Below are 19,226 nucleotides of genomic sequence, written 5' to 3'. Positions count from 1 at the left end.
CGTAGGTCCGGGGCTCCAGTGTCCCTCGGAGAGTAGGTGATGGTGTGGTAGTGGTGGCTTGCTTCGGTCCCCTCTTCTCCCCTTCCCCTCCGCCTGCATCGTGCCCCCCATTGTCAGACCTACAAGTACAATCTGGCTACAGTACCTAAGTGGCTCCGGCTTCTTACCAGCATGCATACCCGTCAAAATCGCGGAATTCGAAGATCCCTGAACCAGAAGCAGGAGGAATGCCACACCACCGACCGCAGGCTAGCCTTTTTCTTTCTTTTTTTTTTTTCAAAGTCCAGAAGCTGGTGAAACCTGGGGTACTCGCTCCAGTCAGAGTCTTGCTGACCGGTAGGCTTACCAAGGCAAGTATCACACCACGTTTTCGATGCCACTGTTTGGGGTTTGATCTTCATGTTCAACAACTAGGTTCATTTAATTTAGCAACGAAACTCGAGAGAGAAAACAAAAGACCCGCGAACAGTGCGACTGTGACGTGACGAGCACCGGGGCCCGGGTACGGCTCCCAACGGAACCAGCTGATGAGAACGTGGATGGGAGAGCATCTTGTCACATAAAAAGTCAAGATATCACAAGGCCAGAAGTCGATCTCTTTTGGGACCTTGTCGTCGTGATCCAAACCCCTGCCTCGGAGCCTAGTTCTATCGCAAGCGCGGGGAGGCGAGGGACGATCGAGAAAGGGGGGAATCGGGTGAGGCAGCAAGGGGTCGGGCTTGCCGGCAAGGGGGCAACGTTTCTTTTGCAAACGTTCCTGTCGTCGCCCAAAACGCATTGACCACGGAGCCGAGACAAGCTTCTTGCAGATCTATTGGCGCGAACACTGTCTTTCGCCTTTTTTTCTTTTTTTTCTTTTTCTTTTTCTTGCAAGGTCAGGGCAAGGGGTGTTATCACCGTTTTGTCATCTGTTTTATCACAGTTGACCGGTTTGGGAGAGTTTATCGTTTCCTATTTTCGCCATTTCATTTAACCCGAGGACGGCACCTCTCTCTCTCTGTAACGTGGGCTGAAGGGAAATTCCTGCCCAACCAATTTCAAGGAGGAGGGAAATTCCCACCCAACGAAAACTCAGTGATCATCCCGCGTGGAGAAGGTCCAGTTTATTGGGGAGATCCCGCTCACGTCAATGACCTGCGTGGGTTGCGGGTCACATGTTCTGGGGACCCGGACGTGGGAGGCGGGCTCTTATCTGTGATTTTTGGTTCCTGATGGAAAGGGAAATGAGAGGCTCGGACTAGTGCTAAAATGAGGAGTACTGCCCGGTGCTAAGGGTCATCGGTTTGGGCGAGTATTTGATCAAGGGGGTTTTTATAGATTTGGGAGATGAGCGTGTTGACGTTTACACTTGCGTGGTATAATTTTGTAGCAAAGGTGGGCGTGGGCGTTGATTGGCTGACAGTGTAAAAGTTCATCACTTCGATGACGAGGACTGACTTGCCACTGAGGTGGAAGTTTGTGGACAACATATCCAGTGGCTTCAGGGTCTCGAGCCATTCATCACATGCCTTTGAGTCTGCAATATTCAGAGCCACGCGGTGGACGAAACGGCAGGCAGTGCTCAGCAATCGAGGCAGCTGTCACACACTTGGCATGCCTCCCGATTCGCATGCAACACTAACAAACAGATTTGGCCCAGGTGTTCCGAAGGCAATATCAGACCATCATTTGAGCCGTGTCCGAATTCAAATTTGTTGATTGTCCCTCGAGTTTGAAACAGAAAAGAAAACACGTCTTCAGTTAACGTATCAACCAACCCTACATCAAGATCTTATGAACAAATATATGACCACAAACACCTACTGCCCCACCCCATCAAAAGTCATCCCCCCCTGCGCCCAAGCCATAGTCATCGTACCCCAAAGATCACCACTCACCTGCGGCATCGTCTGCTGTTGCTGCGGTATCCCCCCCGTCGTCGTCGTCGTCCCGTCCCCCCCCATAGGTCCAACATTCGGGCCCTGAAACCCACCGCCTCCCAGTCCCGCAGTATCAGCAAACGTCTCGTCCCAATAAGCATAATACCCTCCATACTCCCATCCATCATAGGACAACCCCAATACTACCATCATGTCCTCCTCCTCCTCCTCCTCCTCCTCCTCCTCCTCCTCCTCCTCCTCCTCCTCCTCCTCCTCCTCCGCCCGCGACCTGTCCCCCTCCTCCACCCCCAACCCCAACCCCAACCCCTCCACAACCCGCCCAATCAACCCCTCTGCCTCTCCTGCTCCTCCCTCTGCTCCCGCTCCACCCTCTGAACCCGTCTATCAAACTTCTTCTTCACCACTCCCAGCACAATCCTGCTAGCACTCAAAACATCCATAGACGTACCCTTCCCCTTTCCCCCCTCTTCCCCGGCGGCATCACCACACATCTTTCCCAGAAACTCCCCCATCCCTATCCTCTCTCGTGCCAGCTTGTCGTCCCACTCGGGACAGATGGCCATGGGGAAACACATCCTGAAGCCTAGGATGATGACGAGGATGAAGGAGCCCCATTCTTGTCCCATGAAGGCGTTTATTTCCTGGGCGGGGAGGGACAAAAAGTAGGAGTAGAACTCGCGGAGGGTGGGGATCAGAGAGGAGAGCTTGGAGGCGTCGGCGCGGAAGGTTGTTTGGGAGGGGTCGAGGAGGGGGGTTAGTTTTGTGGAGGGGAGCTTGAGGAGGGGGGCGCCGGAGAGGAAGAGGGGGGTGAAGAGGAGGAGAATACGGAGGGATGCTGGGGCGGGGTTAGCATCTGGGTGGCATGGGGAAGGGGGTGGACAGCGGTGAGGGATAGGGTTGGGTGGTGTACCCGGCGAGCCAGAGGTTGGGTGAGTTTGGTATCGGGGAAGAACTAAAACGACTGACGAGTGTTTTTAAGCTCGCGGCTCATGCACGCCTCCCACTCTTTGAGTTGCGTCTCCATTCCTCGTATCATGAGGTTGATTTGGTATTCACTTTGTTGGGAATGCGCACCACCCCTCTGAGTCCGGCGGAGATCGTTGGTTTCCTCCACCAGCCGCTGAAGTCTGACCTGCCAGACCAGAACCTGGTCGCCTTTGAGGGGGCTGTGGCGGGAGAGCATTTCGCAGCAGTGGGCGGTGTAGGTGCTGTAGGCTAGAGTTGGGGTGCGGCCCCACGTGGCGGCGAATCTGGTGACCGTGTCAGATTCCTGCCAACGAGAAGATTCAGGGCAGGAAAACCTACGACGAAGCGAGATAATAACAAGCCGCATACGTCCTTATCTCCTCCAACCTCGCCTCGGTGGGCGGGACATCAACCCGGTCCGTCCCCGGGTCTTCGTTGAGTTCCAGATCAAAGACAATGTCCACCGCCATACGTATATACTGGTACGCCTGCTTGTTCTTTGGCCGCAAATGAAACGGATACCTGTCCCATGTCAGCGCTCCCACCAACCGTCCTCACGAAAGACTAACCAAGCAATGTAAACCACCAACCCCTGCAACAGCTCCAAACTCCTCTCCCCCCCAGCCACAAACTTCAAGCCCAAAATCTTCCTAAACTCCTCGTCATACAAACTGTGCCCCTGCAGCGTCCGACTCCCGCTTGCCGCCGCCAGCACAGCAAGCAAAACGAACGGCCTCTCCTTCGCCAAACTCGCCACGGTGTCCCGCTCAGAATCAATAACCAAACAGTGAAAGTGATTCAACATCACCCCCGTAAACGTCTGCAGTAACTTGCCCGCCGAATCAACGTTGAACTGCGGCTGCAGCCCCAAGCTAGCCACCATTCTGCTCTTCTGCTTGGATCTCGCGCCAGTGGTAGCAGCGGTGGTGGTGCTGCTTGGCGGGGTGGACAATGCCGAAGCCCCTATCGGAAGGGAGGAGGCATGGGAGGAGATGACCGAGCCGCAGTTGGAGGCCTGCTCGGTGTTGAGCCAGTCCATGTTGGCGTTCTTGTCGTAGTCGTAGTCGTAGATGGGTTCATCTTCTTGGTCTTCTTCGCCTGAGGAGAGGTGGGGAACCAAGTTGTTGAGTGTGGACTCGTGGGCCAGGCGGAGGACCTCGAAGCTGTCGGTTACGTCGTCGTCGGCGGGCATGGGGATGTCGATTGTGAAGGTTTTGGAGGGGCCGGGTGGTGGTGGGAGGGGAGGGGGGGCGGTTGTGGAGGTGGTTGGGTCGGTGGAGGATTGGGATCTTTATGTGAGCGAAAAAAAAAAGGTGATGTCAACAGATGAATAACTTGGAGATATCCGGTAGGGAACTTTTACTTGTTGGGTATGACCTGGTATAAAAAAGAATATCATACCTTTTCGATTGTTTCGGCCGTCGAGTTCGAGGTCCAGTTTTGAAGATGCACTCTCTTTTGGAATCCAGGCATCTAACACACACAAGAACAACTGTTAATCATCTATATTGCAAACAAGAACAAGTGATTTCCTGATCAAAGACACATACACATATCTCACAGTGTGTGTGTACGGTCTGGGGAGACAAATATGACAACTCAACCCCTTTTTACACCCCTTCCCCTCCTCTTACCCGACAAGAAAAAGAAAAGAAAAAAAAACCTACCTCTTACATATCCCCAACTGATTACTGGCCATGCACTTAACCTTGGCCGACCGACATGCCTCACAAGCATTCGTTACCCGAGGCCGAGCACTCGCGGGGATGTTCTGCTCTCCGGCTGTCTCCATTTTCTTTGCTGCAGGGCACCGGATCAACGAAAAAAAAAAAAAGGGGGCGGCCACCGGTCAAATGAGAAAAGAGGATGAAGAGGACAAGCGTGACCCAAACTTAAGAACGGTTCCTCTTTCTAATCCAACCTCCAATGGCAAATCCTCCGAGTGCTCCACGGCAAGTTTCCAAGTGAGCGCGTTTCTCACCGTAGCACCGCGTCCCAAACTGCTAATACAGTTGTGAACCTCAGGCGTTGCGTGTCTGTTCACTTCGTCCGAAATCACTCGGCAGTTCGAAGGGACGGGCCGGCAGCATAGGTCGGAAAAGGGGTGTCACGGAGCGGATCCGAGCGGTGGGGTCCGGAGGTGGTTGTCAGACTCGGTCTTGGCCTCCGAGTGAGTTCGGAGGTTAAGAAATCAGACGGTCAAAATAGTTTGTGGGTTTGTGGAGGTGTGGTGGAGGTGTGGTGGAAATGTCCCTCCATCCCCGCTCACCCGCTTGATCCAAAAATGGAAAGGGCCTGTCCCCCTGCAGGTGGTTGCTTGGCAGCTTTCGATCTGCGCCTTCCAGAATCAACAAGCAAGAAACGAACAATGTGGGGACATCAAATACAGCATTACTATGAGGCCGAAGCACAAGTTATTGTACACATGACTCCTTTCCCTTTTTTTCATACCATCGTCACAAAGGGGTATTATCAAGCATATAAAACCCGCCCACCCGTACATGACCACCCAACCCAAGTAGCAACCTGCGCCGCCAAAATACCTCCTGCCAGTCCACACCGTCTGTCAACACCTCGTTAAACATTAAATCCATCACAATACAACCAAACATCGTTATGCCTCGGAGATTCTCACCACCTCACAGAGCGCTCGCAGTAAGAGTACATCCACCTCGCTCGACACATCATGCACCTCCCTCTCCCTGATAAGAAGCGTGTTGGCATCTCCGCCACTCTCAACTCCTTGCAAGTCACCCGCCTCGGTCTTCTTCAGTGTCGAAACAAGCAACGCAATACATTTGGCCAGCCCAGCGTGTAATTCTCGCATTCCGGAGGCCACGGCATTGTTGCCATTGCTGTTGCTGTTGTCTTTGCCCTCCAACCCAGAAGCAGTGCTGCCTCTCGATTTGAGCGAGCCTCTTCCATGACTATCCCGGCTCAGAAATCTGTGCGATCTGCTGCGTCGGTGATGCGGACCGCTGCTAGGTGTTTTTGGTCTGTTGTTATGGGCGTTATCATCCTGCATGCCGAGGACACTGGCTGCCTTCTTGGGCACTCTGGTTTTGCTATTTGGGTCGTCAGAAGACGAGCCAGAAAGACGATGGCCCGCTGATCCTGGCGCTTGTTGGCGTAGTGATGACACTGGAGATGGGGGGCATAACGTGCTAATGTAGTTGTAGGCCAGTACGTGTGCGTAGAGAGCATCACAGAGGTACTCAGATCCGAAAGGGAAAATAGCCCTGATGGGCCTCCATGAAGCCTCTGTAGTCTTCCTGGGAGACCGAACTTGTCCAAGAGAATCGACATCCTCCGAGCCTCCAGAGAGCAACTGGGTTTGCTGGCGTCCGTGTTGTTGATGTTTAGTAAGCTTATGACTTTGTCCGAACCAATTCAGCTTCCACTTCCTTGATGGCCGCGGCTTCAGGCTGTTGCCCCCGGAGGAAAACAATGACTGATTGTCGCTCATGAAGTCGCAATCTGGCATTCCTCCGTGACGAAGTTTTCTCGAATATGTCCGGATATTGTCGATTGTCAGACTGGAGGTAGTGAGCATCGTTTCAGGGAAACAAGAGACCGAAACCCGCAGGACCTCGAGGACGTCGGGCGGCAGAGGAATGCCGGGTGTTGTGTATGACGTCGTCGAATGCGTGGTGCGTTGGATCTCCTGGATATTGGTAACTGGGCCACCAGAGGTCCTTCCGTTGAGAGAATGCGTGTGTGGCTTGGTCTGAACTGGCTGATCATAGACGCCTGACGCGCGTATTTCCTCGTCGTCATCCAAAAAGACATTTTCGCTGAGATTGTCAGGAAAGAAAGCGCCGTTTGACCGGCGAGCGTGCACGTGGCCATTGCCATCTCGACCCCTTGAAGGCGGACGTGAACTCTCCCCATATCTCTCACCATTTCGAGGCCCAAGCACTTGCATGCTAGCAGAAGGTGCCAACTGCCCCACCGAAGTCCTCCGGAGAATTTCATGATTGCTCGGCGCCACTGAACTACCCGACATTGTGCGAACGTGGCCCCTATTAAGTGACGACTTTCGTTTGGGGATGGCAGTAGGCGGAATGTTGACTAACCGTGGCCTCTCTCGAACCAACTGACTGATTTGACTGCTGGGCGTGCAAGGTCGCTCGTAAGAGTTGGGGCTGTTCGGACGAAGGTGATAGGCAATAGCTTCGGTATGTCTTTTCATCCCGTCGTTGTAGGAAAACGAGTTGATATCGCCACTGTGTCCGCCAGTAAGAATCTGGACATCTTGGGACGGCCCCTGGATTCTCGAGCTGATGGTGGCGTCACCCTCCCCGTCCGCATCGAACCAAGTTCCATGATGGTTCTGGGCCATAGCTGGTGAGGAAGGTGGCGTCGAGGGGGAAGATTGCGAGTGGGCTTTCTGTGAGAATGACGAAGACCGTCGACCGGATACTGAGGTAGCTGCTGTGGTGACTGAATGCCCTCGCACCCGAATGGAGGGCGGCGGGTCCATGCCGCTGGATGCCATGCTCAAGGAGTCGGTAGACTCGCTTCTGCCCCCTGCGTGCTCCTCATCGCCGTGTTCATCTTCGCTGGATGTTGCAAAAGCGGCAGACGGGCAGCCAGCAGTCATGGACTTTGTCCTAAACACAACTTCAGAGGTCTCGAGGTCCCGCACGAGCATCTCGGGGAAGTTGCAGTCGGCCAGGGGTTCATTATGGATGAGGTCCATCTCGTTGGTACTGGCTGAAGAACAGATCGACTCTGCATTGGACGTGGTGGACGAATCCATGGGATCGGTGGGTGTCTGCGTCTGCAAAGTTGGGGAGAGAGTCAAGGTGAAAAGTATTTTCATGCTCGAGACTGATCGCCGTGGGGGAGGCCCCTGTGCAGACGATCCGAGACTGGAGCTCCTCGTGTGCGTGCTCGTGTGCGTGCTCCTGCTTCTTGCCCTGCTTCGTGCCCTGCCCTTGGTAACGCTTGCCTGGTACGGAGCATGCTCGTGCGCTATGAAGCTGCGGGAGGCAGGAACCAGTGTAACCGCCAATTCGGGGTCCGACATGGGAGTCGCAGGGGAGCCAAGCGGTGGTCGGCGATGGGAGTAGGAGAGGCGAGAGCTACGTGGTCCTGGCTCTGGACCACGTCTCGTATAAGTCTTGATGGGCACTCATCATGAGGTGGTCGATACAATGCAACCTACCTGCCGTCGGGAAGCACCTTTTGCACCACACACCACACACGACGTGGAAAAGAAAACAAAGATTCCAGATTGAGACAGGTCACAATGGAGATATGACGACGAGACTCGGAGACCGGACTGTGGGTTCATGCTGCCCAACCGTCGGCTTCCCGAACAGGTTCAGTTGCCAGCTGAGATACGGCCTTGCGTTTATCTGATGCAGGGGGCGCCAGTCCATGAATTGCTTCAGATCAAAACATGCAGCGCTTCTCTTCCGTCATTGGCGCTGTCTGTCGGGTGACTGGTGGCAGATAGATGGCTGGTGCTATCTCCCGTCAGTGGCCATGTCAGATGCATCCTCCAGAAAAGCAGGATGCTGCTGCAAGCCGACAACGAAGAGCTGCATGAGTCGTGGCTTACCTATGCCAAATCAGACTGGCGAGAGGGTGCATGAGGGCATAAAAAAGGCAACGATCACCGCGCAAAAAAAAACAAAAAAAAAAAAAGAAAAGAGACTCTGATCATAAAATCCAGATCTTTGAGTTGAGGGTTGCAAACAGACGAGACGAAATTATACACATCCAAACACATCATTCAGATGAACTAAACCCCCAGACTGAAAACCGCGATCCAGGGTTACAGCGCTTATCCCCGCACCCGTGAACCCCCCAGACGAACTTCCTTTGCGGCTGAGATCGACACGGAATCGACTGGGGATCCTGGGTGCCTGGGTCCCTGAGATCCCCCACAGAGGTCAGTGCGCCTTCGTGGCGCTAAATTCCCGAAGCTGCTGCGCTAAAAGGTAGCAGGCAGGGGAAAAGCAAGCAAAAAAAAAAAAAAAAAAAAAAAAAGAATATGGGCAAAATTTCAACCTCACAGGGCGACGGATATCACACTGATCACCACCCCACACACGTCAATAGTGGCGTCCCGATTTTCAAAAATATCTCCATCTTGCGGCCGGTTCACTGTTGCTTTCTTCTTTTCTGATTCCGTGGTCTGATCCGGGGCGAACCAAGGGCGTGATTGTCTCACGGCGATACACAAGTGGGTTCGTGCTACCAGCTGCACTCACCGGCCGGAATTTCAACTGACGGCTGCCCGTCATTTGGCGTCACTCGAGACCGCAAGAACTGGACGACGTTATTTCCCCTCGTGGTTGGCTCGTTGCGCAATTCTCTGAAACGGCTGCCCGGGTTTTGGTGTGGGACGGGAAGGAAAACGAGAAGCAGCTCACCGGCACAACGAGGTCGACGCAAGGGGATAGACCTCTCTTGCTTCCACCAGAGAGAAAGGGGAAGATGCTGTCAGAAGCATTTGTGTCGGCCATCTGCGGCCCTCCGCTCTCATCCAACACTGCCATCTCCAAAGATATCGGCATCTACACTCATACTCTGAGCCCAGCTTATTCCATCAAGTCGACCTTCAAAAAGAGCTCAGTTCCAGTGAACTGTCTTGCTGTGAGCGAGACGCATGTGTTCGCTGCGCAGGAGGGCAAAGCTTACGTGCACGTTTACGCGAGGTTACGTGGAAACCAGGAGGCATTTGTTGCCTTTCCAGAAAGGATACGATGTGTAACCTTGTCCGGCGATGTTCTCATCATGGGTACAGCTGAAGGGCGTCTCATGTTATGGGAGGTGAGAACTTCCACGAACCCAGCCCACCGCCCCCTTCTCATTTGATACTGACCACTATCAAACAGACATGCACTGGCCGACTAGTGTCGACTCCTGCGCGCCACGTTCAGGCAGTTTCCTGCGTGGTTGCCACGCCCACGCACATTCTCACAGGCTCTGATGACTCCGATATCCATGTGTGGTCCATGTCCCAGCTTCTGGAGCTGGACTCAGCCGCCGAACCGGAACCGGAGAGGAGCCTTTCCAACCACAGGGCAGGCATCACGGCCCTGTCCGCAAACTCAAGTGTTAGTGCCAGCACAAACTTCTGCGTGTCAGCCAGCAAGGACAAGTCTTGCATCATTTGGAATTACCAAACAGGCGACGCCCTGCGGACCCTCATCTTTCCCAAGTTTCCTCTGTGCGTCTCCTTAGACCCCTCATCGCGGGCTGTTTGCGCGTCCTGCGAGGACGGCACACTTTTCGTCACAGAACTGTTCGGGGAGAAGCCTCTGCTCGGGCCGTCGTCAGAAGAGGCATCGACTGTGGTACAAATCGAGTCACCTTTTGGGGCAACTCCACCAGAGCTCGGGCCGGCCTCTTGCTTGAGTATGAGTTATGACGGGACAGTCATTCTTACGGGCCATCCAAGAGGTCAGATCATGAAGTGGGACATCTCGGAAAAGAGCAAGACGCCGGTAGAGTTGGCCAATGTCAACGCGGCCGTTACAAATGTTGTATTTGTTTCGCCATTCCCAACGGGCAAACCCACCAAGACAGTACATATCGTCAAGCCTTCGCAAGCAGAGCGGGCATACACCCTTGCGGCCCAGCTTGACCCGTTAGCAACCCCCGAGTCCAGATTTGACTCGCTCTTGAACGCTACCGGGTTTCCGAAAGAAGCCCTGGAAAGCGCGATTGCCGCGTTCGAACAGCCAGACGTGGAATTCGCAGAGAAAGAGGAGGAGGAGCTTCAGAAGCACAATCAAGAGTTCTGGGAGATCATGAAGGACGAAAGGATAGTACAAAAGGACGCTTTCAGGATAGGGCCCGTTTAGCTGACGGGCCAAGCTAATGCATTTACTTGATGCTACTGACAGGTTGAGAGCCTCGATAGCCAGCCCGCGGGAGGCCAGCTAGCAGACGGGTGAAGCCGCCTTGGAAGGCCAGTTCTGCTTGACCGGGCTACGTTTCACAGTGGCCACAATGTTTTATACCGCTAAATTCGAGGTTGTTGGCTGCTGAAATATCGGCCTGGTGTCAATGGGTTAGCCAACGCTTTTTACTGCGGTCTCGATAAGCGCGCCCCTGTTAGCTTGCCTTGCAATTGTATCTTGTCACTACAGCTGAACTTGGCAGCCACTTTTCCCACACAGTGTCCCATAACACAGGGTACTTCTCTCTGCATGTTCCAATGTACCTCTTTTAAAAGCCATGCACACTTGCGCTTATTACCCTGGCGCCACAATCCTGCGTCCAAGAAGATAGGTGAAAGTCCAGTTTCTCGTCTGCAAACCTGATGTCAACCCCGTGCTCACCTACCGTCCTCCATGGGTTTTGATGGTGTCTAAGATGATCACCATCACCAGCCAAAAGTCCCACCAATTACACCTGCTGATCCGGCCTCTGCTCCAAACTTTCCTTCCACTTAACACGCACCTGGCCACCATGCCCGGCCTCACCTCTCTCCGCCGAATCCGCCCCGTCCTCTCCCGCCCTCGAATCCACAGCGGCAGTAGCAGGCCTGCACTCACCCCCCCGTCCCCTCCTTCTTCCATCTCCGCTCCCCACACTGTCAACACTTGTCGTCGACCCTAAGCCCCCTTTTTTCTCCCCCTGTTCCACATCCCCCTTTCCCAGTTTCGCAACCCGCCCCTTAACCCTCACCCCTCCAGCTCGACTATTGCTCACCGCCAGCAAGCCCGCTGACAAAATCAACAACACCATCATCATCAGACTCCCCACCTGTGTCATATTCCCTGACAAGGCTGCCACCACCCATACTATCAATTTCGCCGTCGCTTCCAAGTACCCCTCGACGTTGGTCTAACTCCTCAACCAAGCATCAGACGTGACCGCCCCAAGATCAGACATCTTCCCCCTCAGCCTCACAGCAGTCTCATTATCATCACCAAAAGAAACAAGATACGTCGCTGCGCGGCGTGCATACTCGGACACCCGGCTGCGACTGCGATGGCGGGAGCCACTTTTGGATTGCTTAGGGGAACGGGAAGGGGAGGGATCTCTAGGTTGCTGGGAGGTCCGCCGTTAGATAATGCAGATGTTTAGCAGGCGGGAGGTCATGTAGCCCAGTATAGACATGAGGCACCACCCTTTTATCATCATCAGCTCTTGCTAAATCAGCAGGGAAAAAGAAAAGAGCGACTTACAATCTTTGAAGAGAACAACTACTACTATCGTCCCCATTGTCAAAAACAGCGTCGAGAGATATAACACGTGCGAAACCCACCCCAACCCTCCATCCACCCACTCTTCCTCCTCCGACCAGGCAACCGCACTCCTCCCGCCGTTGCTCCGTCGTAAGAAATACCTTTTCCCCCTTGTTGTCTCCCTGACCCGCCCAATATCAAGCACCACTTCTTGTCCTGGCTGGGCGATCGACTGGATGTATTCTGCTGTGGCGGCGTTGTTGAGCTGGAGGGTCACCTCTCTGTCAGGGGAGCATTGATCTACTATTTTGGTTATGGCCGAAGCACCACCACTACCGCCTTTGCGGAACAAATCCCCAGCTGCCTGCTGGTAGTGAAGGCCGGGGGCGAGGAGGAAGGCGTCCGCCCAGGAGGCGCCGCCGGTGATGGCGGTGCGTTTGGCTATCGTTTGGAGGTCTGCGAGCGCCAAGAGGCCACCGGCGGAGAGGGAGATGCCTGGGAAGGGTTTGGGGTTCCAGGTGGGGATGAAGGGGGTTGTTGTTGACATTGTGAGAGGCGGTCAGGGGAAGGGTAGGATCATGGGTTTTAAAGGGAGGATGCAACATGGACCGGCCTTGAAGTTGTCGCTAGATATAGAATGTATGGCTGCTCTCCAGGAGCTGAGGGTCCTGGTCTACAGGACGGGAGAAAATGAAGAGGAGTGACTGAAGAGAGTGTCATCGTTCAAGACCTCGTTTTTGGCCATCGTGGGGCCGGAGTCAGCACTTAAATCAGTGATCGTAGAGCGGCTGCAGAAGTAAAGGCTCGGTCTATAGGAATTGACCATGAGAGCCTCATCTGTCACATAAGCTCTCGGGAGCCCATCGCAGAGGAAGTGTGTGGTGGGGTGGGGTTTCACATGGGCCTCTTGCTTGGGGAGGTTCTGGGCCAAGACCTGGGCCATTGCATGATGTCGATCTTGAATTCGTGCTAAGTAAGATCCGGCCTACAAATGCTGCTTCACATTGCGACCTGGGAAGGAGCGGCCCGTTGTTGGTGATGGACCAGGCAGGGGGGTCGTCTCTTCGATGGCCCAAGCTTCAGCTTCGACGCTCATGTGGGGTGGGGGTTTCGCCAAGCCGAACCAGGAACCCTTGGAGAAAAGTGGAGGCATTTCGAGCTACGAGCATCCATCGTCATTGACAAAAATCCCATCTTTGAACTCGACCAGCGCCCCGAAAGCCATACATACCTTTCCAGTGCTGGCGACGGCGCTTGGTATCTTTGCCAGCCAGCTATGTGCTAAACCAATGACACCATAACGGTAACCACACCATTCAGTCTACACCATCCCACATCCGAGCTCGAAAACGATATCGACAGCCATGTCTTCGCTTTCCACAGTCACGATGCGGTCCTCCCGCCTCATGCTGCGCCGGGCGGGGGCCCAGACGGCCCAGCGCAACTTCTTCCAGGCCGCCGTAGCTCGGCACAACCTCCGCGCCCGACCAGACGTCCCTTTTCTTTCCGTGCCCTCGAGCTCGACGTCGACATGGGTGACGAGAGTACGACACATGACGACGGAGCGGAGGGCTCAGCTCAGATATGAAATCCTGACGGGAATCAAATACGTCGGCTACATCTGGATCGCCGGCTTCGCAATCTTTGGTATCTCCTTCGCCTACTTTTGCGAGCGCAACGAAAGGGACTATCCCACAACAGAAGAATGGAGTTTCATGACCCGCTTCCGAATGCGTATGGCCAACATCGCCCTCTACGACCCTAAGCACGGCAATGCGGTGGATTGGATCCAAGTAGGACACTGGATCGACACGGTAATCAAGCGGTTACACGACCCAGAGTTCGAGGGAGCCGGTCTAAAGGACGCACCAGACGGCCCCAAGGGAACAAAGGACATCACGGCCAAATCTGAAGAATGGAGAAGAGCCTACTTCGACGCAATGATGTTCTGGGCCAAAGCCGCCGAGCACATGGAAGGTTGGGTCTGGGACACAGCAAACGGGGGAACCTTCCCCCCGGGGACGATGATCGGTCCCTCCAACCCCTATCCAAAACCCGTCCCCCCTGGTTTCCGTAAAGCCCCCAGAGAAGAAGATTGCATCCTCCGTCACGATAACCCAAACGAAATCTACCTGAAAATCCTCAACACGGTCGGCTTCACCGACCGCCAGAAGATTGACGCTGGCCTTGCTTATGGCTCCTGGCTAGAGTATAAAGGCATCGCCGGACCAGCAAGCATCATCTACGAAGACGCCCTCCACCTCGCCCTCAAACAAATCGAGAACACCACCCCCGCCCCCCCCCTCGACCCAAAAGCAATGACCCTCAACGAGGAAGCCGGGTTGCCGTCTGAAAACCTCCTCAACACCCTCACCGCCTATGCCGATTTCCGCGCTCGTCAAGGCGACATCAACTTTGCCCTTCCCGTGTACATCTCCCTCCTCAAAGCCCGTCGCTCGCTCCCCCTCCCCTCAGAGCTGGACTTGACCTCCCAGCTACGTAAAGTAAAACCCTCTTCTCAAAACAGGGGGTTTTGGTCGGGTGTCTACAACGCCTGTGCCAAAATCTTCACCCCCCCACCGTACCCAGAAGGACCGGGGGATGGGATCGCCCCCCCTATCCGCAACGCAGCCGAGAGGTGTCAGGAAGCTGCGTTGAGCCTGCACATTGGAGAGATCATGTATGCCACCAACCCTGACGCGAGAGAGGAAGGACTATCCTGGACGAGAGAGGCGGTTGATGTCGCGGAGGAGCAGCTTCACAAGATTAACCCGAACTTGAGGGAGATGAAGCCTGTGAGGAGGGTGTGCAGGGACTGTCTTGTGACGGGGCTGGAGAACTGGGGGAAGATGGTGGCTAGGTTGCAGAGGGAGGAGCAGGCGAGGAGGGAGGAGCTGGAGCGGCAGCAACAGCGGATGGCGACGACCAAGGAGAATAACAGGGGGTGGTTTGGTGGGCTTTGGGGAGAGCGGCAGGCGCAGCGGGAGCAGGAGGTGACGGATCGGTGGTCGGCCGAGGAGAAGGTTATTGAGGAGAGGCAGAGGAGGGTGAAGGACTTTGTGGAGGATTTGAGGCAGCCGGATCGGGGGTGGTTGTCGTTTTTGAAGGCGTGAAGAGAGATTGTGTGCATCGGTGTGTATTTCCACTTTGGAAACGAGAATGGCTTTTGTTCGCTCGTTCACTCGCTCAAATCAATCAAGAAGTCGGTCGGAGGGTGGCAATCTAGCTGGGTTATTGTACAAAAGTGTTGCCAGATTGTTTCTCAACAAATATGATACCATTTCCAAGAGTGCTGTCTCTCGCCAAGCAACCACACATATAACTGCATATTGAGGAGCTATGCGTTCCAGAGTCTATTGTTGCACTTTACAGCTTCCTATTTTATTCTTGTATCGGTGCTAAGGTAGTGGTAGAGATGATGGTGTTTTTTGCCCTAACTAAAGCCCACTCATCCATCCTATAACCCCCTCTCACACCAACCAGTCCCGAGCCTTTGTCCTTGTCTATTTTCCCCCTTCCCTTCTTGCATGAATTTACCGATCCCTTCGTCGGTGATGCTAGACGACAACAAGGGGAAGAGGTACTTGATGAATCATCATTGCAGCAATGACAGCCCAAGTCACGGAGAGAAACAACCGTCAAAAGACTTCCTGTTTCGACTCTTCAGTCCCATCCCATTCAAGGCGGCACAATCCCACGCTTGACATCCTTCGCCTTGATACCAGTCAAGTCCGACTCGGGGAGCTCATACTTGGGACGGCCACCCAGAATGTCAACAATCTCCTTCATGCCCAGCCAGTACGCCGCCTTTGGCCGTCTGTTGGGCCAGTCCGTCTCCTCCTCCTCAACCTGCTTAACAGGCGTAAAGACCACGCTCGCGCCCTTGATGCCAATAACCGTTGTGCTCATGGGGTCCACCTTGACCCTGTTGTGCACGTTGCGGCCAAACTGCTCCAGGTGCTGGATACACCGTATGGCCAGTCTGACAGCCCGGCACCTGTCCATGGGCGACGGTACACCACCCTGCTGCATGTGACCAGGAATACCCTCGCGACTCTCGAACCTGCCGTGTGACTCTTCGCGGAGGATGTCGGCAATCAACTTGGCATTGTACACCTTGGAAGCCTTCTCGTTGATCAAGATGAGGCGACCAGCACGGCTCTGGCCCTGGTCGTGGGCGAAGACGTTTTTGAGATGGCGCACGTCCGCAGCGAGCATATCGAGGCTGACACCCTCTTCCGGGGTGTACACAGCCGACGCACCAACACCAAGACCACCGAGCGTCGCAACGTAGCCAGAGCGTCCACCTTGCGTCTCAATGACAAAGACACGTCTCCGGGTAGCCGAGGCAGACTGCTTGATCTTGTCGCAATACTCGACCAGTTCGTTCAGACAAGTATCCGAACCGAGCGAGTATTCGGTCCCTGGCACATTGTTGGAGATGGTGGCGGGGAGTAATGTCATGGGGATGCACAGGGATGGATACTGATCCCTAGCCTTGCGCAACTGAGAGACAGCATGGAAAGCTTCGAAACCGCCAATGAGGAACAAAGCGTCAAACTTGTACTGCTCAATCAAGTTGGCAATGGTCTCCATGCCGGACTCGCCTGGAAGCTCGCGGTTCGTTCCAATTTCCGAGCCACCTTTGCTGGCCCATCCGTCCACCTCAAGCCAGTTGAAGGGTCGGACAGCTCCAGGGTTATCGGCATGATGCCGGGCAAATCCGGCGAAGCCGTTGTAAATCGCCATCGGCTCGTGCCCTCGGGACAAGCAGTAGGCTACACCAGCGCGCACTGCAGCGTTCATACCGCCGGCGGGCGCGCCGACATTGATGAACCCAATCCTCATTCTCTGTAAAGTCTGTCAGCACCCAGGAAACCTGCGAGTGGAGAGAGGGGAGCCGTACTTCCTTCTCTGGCAGCAACAGCTCCTTGTCTACTTGGACCGCCGTAGTCATCATGAACGACTTGTATTGCTCCGAGAACTCGGCGTCCCGTAGACCCATGGCCTCCTCAAAGTCCTGCCGTTCGATTGCCTTAGCCACCTTCTTGGTGTCTTGTACCGCATCCATAAGGGGCTTTCTGACAATCTTGTTCTCGGTGATGGCAATGACGCAGGTCTTTGTCTCAGGGGTGGCCTCGAGAACAGCCTTGACGGCTTCAACACCTTGCAGTGTCGCCAGCATACGGTCGTAAGCAACAGCTGTCCCGCCTCTTTGAACGTGGCCCAGTGTCGTGATTCTGGTGTCGAGTCCCAGGCCGTCCTTGTCCGCAAGAAGATCCTTGACCATTGCCGGCGTGATCTTGTTCCCCTCTCTGTCGAGTGCTCCCTCGGCAATGATCACGATCGTTTTCCGCTTGCCGATTTTGCGATGCTGTCGTTGACTCATTTAGCTTCAGCCAGAACAGAATGACGTCCCAGAAGAGGGTGTACTTACATGCTCAACGATGCTGCACATTTCCTCTCTCCAGTTGTCTTCCCTAGGTTTCTCCGGAATAAATATGAAATCGGCACCCGTCGCAACACCGGCCATCAAAGCAAGCCAGCCACAATGCCGCCCCATGACCTCGACGACGAAAGCGCGGGAATGGGAAGAGGCTGTCGCCTCGATGAGATCGACAGCATAGCAGATTCTTGCAAGCGCAGAGTAGCAACCAATAGTGGCATCTGTACCAGAGAGATCGTTGTCAATGGAACCGACGAGACCGACAATGTTGAGATGTCTGAATGGTTGAAGCTCCTGGGTGGTAAATTCGCCATTGGCAGCGAGTTCGTCGAGCAGCGAGGGCCATTCGGCACGGAATCGATCCGCGCCAGTCAGGGAACCATCTCCTCCGCAGATGATGAGGGCGTCAATGCCGTGTAGAATCATGTTCTTGGCAGCAGCAAGGCGACCAGCGCGTTCGAAAAAGGCCATGCACCGGGCGGTTCCAATGAGAGTACCGCCCTCGGAGAGCCACCCGCGGACATCGTACCAATTCATCTTCCGGATGAGGTCACCGCCACGGACCAAGCCCTCGTACCCTTCGTAGATGCAATAGGCATCACAGCCCATGTGGATGGCCATGCGCACACAGGCGCGGACCACGCCGTTCATGCCTGGGGAGTCACCTCCCGAGGTCATGATGGCGATTTTCTTCTTGGCCGACATGTTGGTAGTAGATGTTGACTCGGGTGTCTCGGGGTCAATGTCAGTGGTGTTGCGAAGTCCGAAAAGGGGCTGGAGAGTCGAGGAAAGGAAACGGAGGGGGGAGTGGCGGTAGAAAAAAGCCAGTAGCGTCCAGATCGGATAGACGACGATGGAGAAAGGCCGAAGTAAAAAGCGTGTGTCAGGTAAAGGCATGCTCCAGGCCGCAAAGGAGCCCGGTGTGAGAGTACGTAGGGATATTCAGTAGCACCAAGGGGGGGAAGAATTGGAGGAAGAGAGCAGGCAGGGCACGGGTAGTCTGGCCTTTTTGAATGTTGGGAAGACAGGAAATCGGAAAACGGAGAATCGGATGAGGTTCGAGGATATCAGCACCACGCTCACGCCAACTGCAGCTGACGAGTGCCTCCCTTGGCCGACCCAGTGGGAAGAGCCCAGTCTAGTGGGCAGTGGGCAGGAGCTCTTATCTTATCGGGGAGTGCGGGGTGGTTTCCAGGGCACAGCTCCCGCTCTTCTCTTTACCTACCCTAGCTTTGGTTCCTCACCTCAGACTGGACAACACCTCACCAGTTAAGAAGCGCCGGTGTCGCACATGTCAAATATCCCTCACATGGTCCCTTGCTCCCTCTCCCCAACGTCTGCACCTCCTGCGCCCTGTTGGTTGCATCGCCAGGTGAGGGGTTTCTGGGATCAAAGACTCCGTGGGTAGTCAGAGCAATGACATAATTTGGGCGCTGAGGTGGTTTTTGAGATTTTTGGGAGCACCAGGGGACCCTGGAGCTCGAGTGGGAGGGTCACTTCGGCCCCACCTTACAGAGCATCTCAAGCCTCATCGGTCGCGACTACAGCTTGCAGCTTCCAACTCACATCAAACAACTTGGTCCAAGATATTGTGGTTCAAACTTTCATCGGAATCACGCAGCCTTGAAGACAATTCCCAAAGACGACTCACAGTTTTATCGTGAGAAGAGAGGTTGATAAGATTGAGTCTCTGAGCGGCTCCTAAACAAGTCCAGCCGGCCATCGATTCCCTATCAGTTTCCTTTTCTCTCCTGCTCTGACCCCCATTCCGCAGCTTCC

General features: G+C 54.6%; 6 protein-coding genes across 6 annotated transcripts; 2 read left to right on the top strand and 4 right to left on the bottom strand.

Annotated features, from left to right (window-relative positions):
• Positions 1-385: 385 nt before the first annotated feature.
• Positions 386-5,141, bottom strand: QC764_114960 (uncharacterized protein). The gene is made up of 8 exons (XM_062942749.1): positions 4,514-5,141; positions 4,248-4,319; positions 3,416-4,135; positions 3,216-3,368; positions 2,847-3,130; positions 2,118-2,715; positions 482-2,075; positions 386-410 (listed from the first exon to the last, which is right to left on the bottom strand). Exons 1-6 carry the CDS (start codon positions 4,636-4,638, stop codon positions 2,204-2,206), a joined length of 1,866 nt encoding a protein of 621 aa, XP_062805749.1. The 5' UTR covers positions 4,639-5,141; the 3' UTR covers positions 386-410; positions 482-2,075; positions 2,118-2,203.
• A 143-nt stretch (positions 5,142-5,284) lies between these two features.
• Positions 5,285-10,669, top strand: IPI3 (Pre-rRNA-processing protein ipi3; the record flags this gene model as incomplete). The annotated part of the gene is made up of 2 exons (XM_062942747.1): positions 5,285-9,632; positions 9,698-10,669. Exons 1-2 carry the CDS (start codon positions 9,297-9,299, stop codon positions 10,667-10,669), a joined length of 1,308 nt encoding a protein of 435 aa, XP_062805747.1. The 5' UTR covers positions 5,285-9,296.
• QC764_114950 (uncharacterized protein) lies at positions 5,461-7,878 on the bottom strand (the record flags this gene model as incomplete). The annotated part of the gene is made up of 1 exon (XM_062942748.1): positions 5,461-7,878. The coding sequence occupies one exon, from the start codon at positions 7,876-7,878 to the stop codon at positions 5,461-5,463; it is 2,418 nt and encodes an 805-aa protein (XP_062805748.1).
• A 9-nt stretch (positions 10,670-10,678) lies between the features above and the next one.
• On the bottom strand, positions 10,679-13,041 carry QC764_114930 (uncharacterized protein). The gene is made up of 2 exons (XM_062942746.1): positions 12,002-13,041; positions 10,679-11,944 (listed from the first exon to the last, which is right to left on the bottom strand). Exons 1-2 carry the CDS (start codon positions 12,546-12,548, stop codon positions 11,880-11,882), a joined length of 612 nt encoding a protein of 203 aa, XP_062805746.1. The 5' UTR covers positions 12,549-13,041; the 3' UTR covers positions 10,679-11,879.
• A 324-nt stretch (positions 13,042-13,365) lies between these two features.
• QC764_114920 (uncharacterized protein) lies at positions 13,366-15,114 on the top strand (the record flags this gene model as incomplete). Its single annotated transcript, XM_062942745.1, has 1 exon — positions 13,366-15,114. The coding sequence occupies one exon, from the start codon at positions 13,366-13,368 to the stop codon at positions 15,112-15,114; it is 1,749 nt and encodes a 582-aa protein (XP_062805745.1).
• Positions 15,115-15,356: 242 nt separating this feature from the next.
• PFK1 (6-phosphofructokinase, alpha subunit) lies at positions 15,357-18,834 on the bottom strand. Its single transcript, XM_062942744.1, has 3 exons — positions 17,439-18,834; positions 16,908-17,375; positions 15,357-16,852 (listed from the first exon to the last, which is right to left on the bottom strand). The coding sequence occupies exons 1-3, from the start codon at positions 18,342-18,344 to the stop codon at positions 15,680-15,682; spliced, it is 2,547 nt and encodes an 848-aa protein (XP_062805744.1). The 5' UTR covers positions 18,345-18,834; the 3' UTR covers positions 15,357-15,679.
• Between the last annotated feature and the right edge of the window lie 392 nt (positions 18,835-19,226).

Source organism: Podospora pseudoanserina, chromosome 1 (genome assembly GCF_035222485.1).
Source record: "Podospora pseudoanserina strain CBS 124.78 chromosome 1, whole genome shotgun sequence".
NCBI lineage: Eukaryota > Fungi > Ascomycota > Sordariomycetes > Sordariales > Podosporaceae > Podospora > Podospora pseudoanserina.
Note: the sequence above shows the minus strand (reverse complement) of the source record. Positions and strands in the feature narration are given on the sequence as shown.

Bases quoted from the DNA above. Each gene is read 5' to 3' on its own strand.
- QC764_114960 (XM_062942749.1), bottom strand. From the start codon at position 4,638: ATGGAGACAGCCGGAGAGCAGAACATCCCCGCGAGTGCTCGGCCTCGG. The intron at 3,369-3,415 runs GTTAGTCTTTCG...GACATGGGACAG, and splicing joins TTGGTGGTTTACATTGCTTG to GTATCCGTTTCATTTGCGGC. The intron at 2,716-2,846 runs GTCAGTCGTTTT...ACCCCGCCCCAG, and splicing joins CCGCGAGCTTAAAAACACTC to CATCCCTCCGTATTCTCCTC.
- QC764_114930 (XM_062942746.1), bottom strand. From the start codon at position 12,548: ATGTCAACAACAACCCCCTTCATCCCCACCTGGAACCCCAAACCCTTC. The intron at 11,945-12,001 runs GTAAGTCGCTCT...TGATGATAAAAG, and splicing joins AGTTGTTCTCTTCAAAGATT to GGTGGTGCCTCATGTCTATA.
- PFK1 (XM_062942744.1), bottom strand. From the start codon at position 18,344: ATGCCTTTACCTGACACACGCTTTTTACTTCGGCCTTTCTCCATCGTC. The intron at 17,376-17,438 runs GTAAGTACACCC...AGTCAACGACAG, and splicing joins TGTGCAGCATCGTTGAGCAT to CATCGCAAAATCGGCAAGCG. The intron at 16,853-16,907 runs GTACGGCTCCCC...CAGACTTTACAG, and splicing joins TGTTGCTGCCAGAGAAGGAA to AGAATGAGGATTGGGTTCAT.